General features: G+C 33.2%; 2 protein-coding genes across 2 annotated transcripts; one reads left to right on the top strand and one right to left on the bottom strand.

Annotated features, from left to right (window-relative positions):
* The first annotated feature begins 1,612 nt into the window (after positions 1-1,612).
* LOC129317170 (agamous-like MADS-box protein AGL80) lies at positions 1,613-2,656 on the top strand. The gene has a single exon (XM_054961533.1). It carries the CDS (start codon positions 1,654-1,656, stop codon positions 2,296-2,298), a length of 645 nt encoding a protein of 214 aa, XP_054817508.1. The 5' UTR covers positions 1,613-1,653; the 3' UTR covers positions 2,299-2,656.
* A 1,722-nt stretch (positions 2,657-4,378) lies between these two features.
* On the bottom strand, positions 4,379-5,890 carry LOC129318802 (U-box domain-containing protein 21-like). The gene has a single exon (XM_054963758.1). The coding sequence runs from the start codon at positions 5,817-5,819 to the stop codon at positions 4,482-4,484; it is 1,338 nt and encodes a 445-aa protein (XP_054819733.1). The 5' UTR covers positions 5,820-5,890; the 3' UTR covers positions 4,379-4,481.
* Between the last annotated feature and the right edge of the window lie 2,541 nt (positions 5,891-8,431).

The following is an 8,431-nucleotide window of genomic DNA, read 5'->3' as shown; positions in this document are numbered from 1 at the left end:
TAAAAATGTTTACGATGTTAAATTCTCTTGCACGAATAATCCAAAGGAAAAATAATATTTAATTTTCTGACAATGTATAAGAAAACATGTCTAGATGTATTTAAATATTGTTAGAATTATTGCACAATAAGTATTAACATCAGTTTTTATAGTATTATTGCAGAACTCGTCCAATAAAAAGTTTACACGTTCAATCCAACTCACAGCTGAACTCAAATTCAAATTAATCAAAATTCAAACGTAGCTTTCCCAAAAAAAAAAAAAACAACGGGTATATGACACACACACACACAGAAGAATTTACTGCGTAAGAATTAACATAAAAAGCATGGGTCTAGCTAGTATCTTAGAATGTAGAATTTGTTTGTTTTAAAACTATAAGATTTTTCTTGAATGTTATACAGGTTACAAATAGTAAGTACTATTTACGGTACCCACATGATCATGATATTAATTGATTAATTATGTTTATGATAGCTGTATACCTGCACAAGGAAAAGATTCTCTTCGTCAATCTGCAGTGTCTTAAAAAAGTAGGACGTTGTCTAATGATTATTTTTGCCTGAATTACTTAATGATTGTATCGTGTTAATTCTTAAAATTAAGTAGAATCTTATTATTAATTATATTCCTTTCTCATATATTTTGCAATGTTCATTACTTAAGGATTTTCCATTTAGTGAGATTCTCATATTAATTGACCAAAAGAAATACGTCACTCGTATTTTACCAGGTTTCTAAGTTTGACTGGATATGTACTATTGTCCAACTGCAAAAGATGAGTATGAATGTATGGCATTCTAATCCAATATTCTATGTAATTTTATCACAAGAGACTCGTTCACATGCATTTTCGTGGCTACTATTTCTCTGGTTAAATGAATATTATCAATAATTATTTTAAATTTGAGGCTTATTCAACTCCATATATATCTTCTTTATCAAAATACCAATAGTGATTGAATTAGCAATGAAATGGACAAATGGTAATATAAAAATTTGAATATTAACTTGTTGATGGGAAAATTATTGTCAAGAGAGAAACTTTTATTAAGCATATAACAATTCTCGATTCTAGCATGACGATAACAAATATCAAATAATTATATTTAAAAATACCAAACATGGAAGTTTACGTTACGATTCACAGGTTATAAACGTACACTTGTTGTGTCAAAAATATCTTCACACACACAAATAAACCAATCACCATCCTCATTTATTCATCATTATTTATGCTGCATATCAAATTCCCAGATTCTCTTTATCCTCCACCCATTTTCCTACTCATATTCACATGCACGCTTTATATCTTTTCTTGACTTATGTACATGTATAGAGTACATCCTTCTAGCAACAATCACACATGAGATATATTTTTTTTAATTTCACATATATCCATTAATTAGGACATTTAAAAAAAAAATTGTAACGGGTAAGGTTTAATCAAGTCGCATACATGTAAATGTACAAAGTATCAAAATTAGTAATTACTGCTTAATTAATACCATAAATGAATTACTAAAATATTAATTTACACCATACCAAACTGGACTATAAATACCATTCACTGTTTGGGGTAAGAATCACATAACAGAAAATTTTTCAGTTTCCGTTTTTCTCCATCTTCCTTCCCAGTCACACAATATCACCATGACCAGAAAGAAGGTGAAGCTCGCGTTCATAGCGAACGACTCTGCGAGGAAAGCGACATACAAGAAGAGAAAGAAGGGTCTGATCAAGAAGATCGACGAACTAACCACTCTCTGCGGAATCGAGGCTTGTGCCATTGTGTACAGTCCGTACGATTCTCAGCCGGAGGTTTGGCCTTCTCCGTTCGGAGTCCAGCGAGTTCTGTCGAAGTTCAGGAGGATGCCGGAGCTGGAGCAGAGCAAGAAGATGGTGAATCAGGAAGGATTTCTGAAGCAAAGGATCATGAAAGCGAAGGAGCAGCTGAAGAAGCATAGGAAGGACAATAGGGAGAAGGAGATGACGCAGATCATGTACCAGTATCTCAGTGCAGGAAAGGTTCTTCATAACATGACGATGATCGATCTCAACGATCTGGCTTGGCTCGTGGAGCAGAATCTGAAGGAGGTTAATCGGAGGATGGAGACGCTGCATAAGACGGCTCAGAGTCAGAGGGCGGTGGACGTGGCGGCCATCGCGGCGGCCGATGTGGCGGCGAGGGGCAGAGATAAGGCGAAGGTGGAGCAGGTGGATGCGCTGGAGGTGGCGGCGAGGGGAAGCGATGCCAAAGCAGCAGTGGTATATGGACATGATGAACGGTGGTGCTGATGAAACGCTGTCGTTTGGGGATGTGGGCCATTCCAATGCATTCTGGCATAATCACTACTTCCCTTGAGGAAGGACGTGCTTGGGAGCTGAGTTAATTGGGGTTCGTTTGGGTTTGGTTTGTTGTCGTTTTGTGTTTCGTCTTGTTTGTCTCTAACTTTCTTTTTATTTTTGTCTACTGTGTGATGGGTCAATATGTATTCTCGCCTCATATATGCTGTTTATATATATATATATATATATATGGTATTTTATATCAATAAAATAAATGTCCAGTGGTTATTTGTCAATTTGAATGGCTCCTTCTAGAAATTTATCGGTTAATTATGTGGAGCTAAAGACTTGGATCTGGAAGTACCAAGTCAACAGTCATGGTGTTTGTTTGTTTTTTTTTTTTTCAGCAGTTCAGACTATTGAAATTGAGAGTGTTGTTCTGTGTAGAATTGTTTCCTTCTCAATTTTGCTTGTCACGACATCGTGAAGTTAAGACAGTTAAGACATGGAATGTGCATATTTGATTTTTTTTTCTTCTTATCTACAACTATCTTTAAATTCTTTAAAACTGGGATTGGTGGATTTAGATAAAGTGTTCATTTTTTAATATTTTTGTTATTGTATTATTTTTTATCAAATATAAAATATTTTCTCTTTTTTTAAATACAAAAATTCATAAAAATTCACCAATTACAATTTCAAATGACTTAAATCTAAATACAACTAATACGTTTCTGGAAAGCCAAAAATCTTTTTTCACGTTGACAAATTAAAAGATCGAATAAGCCTTAATAGTTTTGGCCAAAAAAAAAAAGCCTTGATACTAATTGATTTTTTTATGGGCATGAGAGAGTTTCTGTGTTATCCTCCCTCGAAAACTGATTGAACTAAACTTGGTAATTTTAGACCTTGTGACTTTTTTTAAAATCTCCATTATCATTTTAAATAAATTTCAAGCTAAAAATTATTACAAATAATATATACGTTATTTTTTAACTCTGAGCCACTGCCCACTGAGGAGTTACCTGCTCGGATCTCTTAACAATGAAGCATCTTCATCATTTGATTCAGAACTCAAAAGCGTTAGTTTGTGTTTATCCTAGAAAATTTGGATATTATTATTACCCGTCTAGACTAATTTAAATCCTATATATTATATATGGGATTGTTATTATCAACAACAATACTATAGTACTTCGAAGATGTCTTTAATATTTTTATTTAATGTGATTGTAAATTTTAAGGCTTGAATTTGAAACTTGTTAATAAACTAATTCAATTTTTTCAACTAATTAAAAAATATTAATTTTAATTTGGCATGATGTCCTTTCTTATATATAAAATGTTTTAAACGAAACTCTATTGTTTATATACCAATAAAATTTTATTATTTAGTTGAAAGTATGTAAAACTATAATAAATGTTCAATTTTGTCTCAATAATGTGACAATTATATCATGGTGGTGGAATCAATATTTCTCCCCCATTTCAAGACTTATAATAATAAGGGCCAAATTGTCAATTACTCAAAGTTGTTATGGCACATTTATATTTGTAGACAAAACAAACTTCTGAAAAAGCACCTAAGGACCGAAGTAATTCACATTTCACCATATTTTTTCTATACTCAATTAAGACTATTATCAAGCCACCAAAATGGACTGCCTCAATTGAACAAAAAAAGTTGACAGAAGTTATTGTAATCATTTATCATGTGCAAGAGATAAGTTGGAATATTTTATGGGCAACAGCTAATAACAAAAACTTGTGTGGCTGATTATTTCATCGAAATTTCAACGGCTGAGAAAAGAGCTTGAGCATGTCACTAATAGCACGTTGAAAGTCTAAATGACTTGCCACGATAATCAATTGTATTTTGAGAAAATAAAGAAAGAAATTAAAAGACGTGGATAATATATCATCGTTCTTATCATCAAGATCAGCAAATTAAATGACGACAACGAATGTGATTATGATCATTAAAAATGAAACGTACGTGTTAAAAAAGAAGCAAGATTGTAGCACCAGAACATAAATCTCTCAAATCCAAAGTTCCCTGAAATTGAAATTCAAAACTTTAATGGAAAGATTGACTATATAACTTGTATATTCTTTGAATCCAAGTGTCGCAAATTTGTACAAAGTTTCTCTGATGAATCTATACAGAAAACAAGTCAGGATCAATGGATCAATCAAAACGGCTTCTTAAGGTACTTCAAATCCAAAGACGAATCAACACACTCCACTGTGTTCTTATAAGCATTCAGCAACTTCAACAAATCAGTGGCCTTCCCCTTCGTGTTCTCACCACACCCAACCTGCAACAAAACCAGAACCTTCTGAAACGCTCCCACTTGAAGTGCCTCCTTCACCACAGTTTCCTCCATCTTATCACAAAGCTTCCAAAGAATTGACACTCCAAAATCAGAAGCCAAACCAGATACTCTCAGTATCTTCTTCACCACGATAGGCAAAGTTAACATATTAGCCTTGGCCACTTCCTTCCCTTCACCGTAATCACATATGCAATCCAACGTACCCAAAGCCTTCTCACTTGTCCCTCTATCTCCATCCACTAGGGCTTCCAGCAACAACATGACCAGACTTAGTTCCACACATCTTTTGATGATCCTCTCTTTCTCATTTGATGAGGAAACCATCTGGAAAATTGCTTTCAGGCATGCTTTTGTTGCAGAAGGGCCTACGGGTTCTTTGATCATCTTAACTAAAGCTTCAATCATACCTTCAGTCTTTGCTAATGGTTCTACAGGCACTTGCTTCAGCACCAAAGCTGCGTTTTGCCTTGATGAGAGATCTTTGCTGTTGAGGAACCAAACCATGCAACTTAAAGACGCTTCTGAGCTCAACAGTGATTGAGCTTGAATTTGAGAATAACCATCCTGTCGCTTTGGAAGAATCCATGTTAAAAGCCCCAAAATCTCGTCTAAAAGGCCAACGTTTTTCTCAATCGAAGCGCTTGAGAAAGAACTGAAGGCGTTGGCCAGTGCAACAGCAGCGCCGTTTTCAACTATACACTTCTTGTTCCTCTCGCTCTCTCTGCCCCAGATCTTGATCTTAGCCACCAACTGTTGGCACTTGTTGTCGTCCCCACGTTGCGTCGCCGACATTATTTTCCCACAGATATCGGAAACCTCGTACTGCGTGACTGGAATTCTCGGGGTGGGGATTCTCTCGACGCCGTAGGAACGATGCTCGACGCACCATTCTTGGATCATCCTACGGATGGCGTGGTTGGGGATCACGTCGAAGCTAATCAACGACTGGTTTGTGACGGGGCAGGTCTGGTTTCCAGATTCGACCCACTTCTCGATGCTGTCTCTGTCGTAGGTGATCCCGGTGGATAAAGTGACCGGATCTTTCATCAAGTCGAGAGTAATCGGGCATCGGAAGTGCGTCGGAACAACCACCTCGACATCGACGTCCAAGTCACTGGCGCCGGCTGGGCCGGGAACGTCTTTTCCTTTGCGCGCACGGCGGAAAACTCTTCTTCTGGACCAAGACAAAACCATGTTTGTATGCTTGAGTAGAAGCAGAAGAAATCTGGGATTTGAATTGTTTGTTTGTGGTTCTGTGAAGAGATACAGGAGGAGGATAGGAGGGAAAGCCACTTGCGTTGGTTTTATAGATTTAGAAGTAGAGGAGGGTGGGGGAGATGGTCAAAGGGAGCGGGAGGGAGAAGGTTGAATAGGGGAAGGTTGACCGTTGAAAGGTGGAAGATATGGAGAGAGAAGTTGGACGCAATTGACACACGAGGTTTGTGAATGAAGAAAATGAAAGTAATGGACTATAGTAGTGTACTTGTATGATTTAGGAATTTGATTGGAATTAGATTAAGGACAGAGAAATGACTAATTTGACGGCTGGAGGGTTGAATTGAACGGCGGGATGCTTGCTCGGACTGAGTCAGCTGGTCGGTGTGCTGACCCGCCTTGAATTTTGGACCTGCTTGCCTGTTTGTTTGGTTTGGCAGGTTATCTTACTTACATCTCTCTCTTTCTCGAATATTCCGTCCACTGCTCACTAACGTTGTTATCTTCCCTCCTTACTGAACGTGGAATATTAACATTATTTAAAATAGACTAAAGTTAGCTTTACATAAAATTTTGATTTAATTTCGTAATTTTATAAAATATTTTTTAATATTTTAATATTAATGTATTTAATTTTAAATAATTATTTTTATGTCAATTATTATTATTTTTAAAAATATTAAACTAATGAATATGGTAATATTTAAGAATATTTTGTTAATATTAAAAAGTTTAACATATAATTTTTTTGTGATAAAAATAATAGTATTGAAAATACAAGATTAAAAAAATATTTTATAACATTAAAGAGTCAAAATAAAATCTTGCATAAAATAAAACAACTAAAGGTATAATTTTATCCTTTAAAATAAAATTTGTACTTTTTGAGGTTGCAAAAATTACTGATCAGGTTTACAAGACTACCCATTTACCGTTTGTTTTTTGGGGAAGGATTCTAGCTTTAAAAATTTAAATTTTTTTATATGAAAGGGCTCCACGGCCCGATTTTTCTAAACCCTAATAAGAAACAAATTCGGGCTCAAGGTTTCATGTTTGAGTTTTTTTTTAATCCGTACGAATAAAAAGTTTTTAAATTTTAAATTAAATTTAAATTTTAGAATAAGCGTTTGTGATTTAAAATTAATATTTAAATTATATATTTTAAAATCTTAAAGATTATAATTTATATTTTAGAAAATGAATTTGTAATATTATAATATAAAAATTAAATTTAAAAAGTAAAAAATTAAAAATAAAATTGAATACAAAGATGGGCTTCTGATCATAAACCGGATTGATGATAAGTGTAGGACTTTTGAAAATTAACTAATTTTAAGGTGGCCATGTTTTTGAACCTGAACTCAAATGGATTATGCAACAAAACTTTTTTGACCTAATAATGTTATAAATAGGACTCATGGACAATCTCACTTAGAGCTCTAAAAACACAAAAATTTACATTGCAAGCTTAATAGAATTTAAAAATATACTACAAGTTCGATGACCTTTCTTGCAAATTTTATTGTGGACAAAAAAATGCAATTGCTTTTATCTTTAGGGCATGTCCATATATATACAATATGACGTCTACAAATTCTCAACGCAATATTCATGAATGCACATCATATCAGGTAAACATGATTTAACTTGAAGTGAAATGTACAAATGAGCAAATGATAAACAACACAATGTCTATGAATACATAATACCATACCCATCAATTCTCAACATAATAAACAAATGTAAACCTACAATATTTGTATAACATAAAGTTCATAAAGAATAACACTTTCATTAAAATAGCATATTTTAAGTTAATATTCACATGATATATCACGTATGCATAAATATTATGTTGAGAATTTATAGATATTGTGTTATATATTTATGAACACTCTATAAAGATGAGGACAAATATATCTTTTTATTTACGACAAAATTTGTAAGGAAGACTCTTGAACCTATAGTATATTTTTAAATTTTATTGAATTCATAATGCAAAATTTTGTATTTTGAAAATTTTAAGTGAGATTCTCTCTAAGAGTTATCTAGTCACGTTTGCTCGAGAGAAGTATAAACGTAACATTTTTTTTCTTTTTTTGGAACAAATGAGAGTTTCTTTGTGTATATCATTAGCATCTATAGTTTACAATTATAATTTGTAACGAGTTTGATTTTGCTATACTATCCCGTTCGTGCATAGAATCGAGAATAAGGGTTAGGCTTGAAGAGCCATCCGTTTAAGTCCATTGTTATAAGGATTCAAGCTTGAAAAATAATATTTTTTAAAGAAATCAAGCTTTTAAGTCCGGCCCTGATAGATCCTTAAAAAATGGGCTCGGGCGGCCCTTTTAGACCCATTTTTGTTTCTTCTTTAAAAATAAAATATTTTTAATTTTTAAATTAAATTTAAACTTTAAAATATATGTTTATACTTTAAAATTAAAATTTATATTATTTATTTTTAAATTTTAAATATTATAATTTATATTTTGAAAAAAATATAGGAAATATTAAAATAAAAAATTTTAATTTTTAAAAATTTTAAAAAATAAAAAAATAATAATAAAGGTTTATAGGCTTGACTTTAA

This window comes from Prosopis cineraria, unplaced genomic scaffold, assembly GCF_029017545.1.
Source record: "Prosopis cineraria cultivar Desert tree isolate PC_DT_omini unplaced genomic scaffold, ASM2901754v1 PC8, whole genome shotgun sequence".
In the NCBI taxonomy this organism is placed as follows: Eukaryota; Viridiplantae; Streptophyta; class Magnoliopsida; order Fabales; family Fabaceae; genus Prosopis; species Prosopis cineraria.
Note: the sequence above shows the minus strand (reverse complement) of the source record. Positions and strands in the feature narration are given on the sequence as shown.

Bases quoted from the DNA above. Each gene is read 5' to 3' on its own strand.
- LOC129317170 (XM_054961533.1), top strand. From the start codon at position 1,654: ATGACCAGAAAGAAGGTGAAGCTCGCGTTCATAGCGAACGACTCTGCG.
- LOC129318802 (XM_054963758.1), bottom strand. From the start codon at position 5,819: ATGGTTTTGTCTTGGTCCAGAAGAAGAGTTTTCCGCCGTGCGCGCAAA.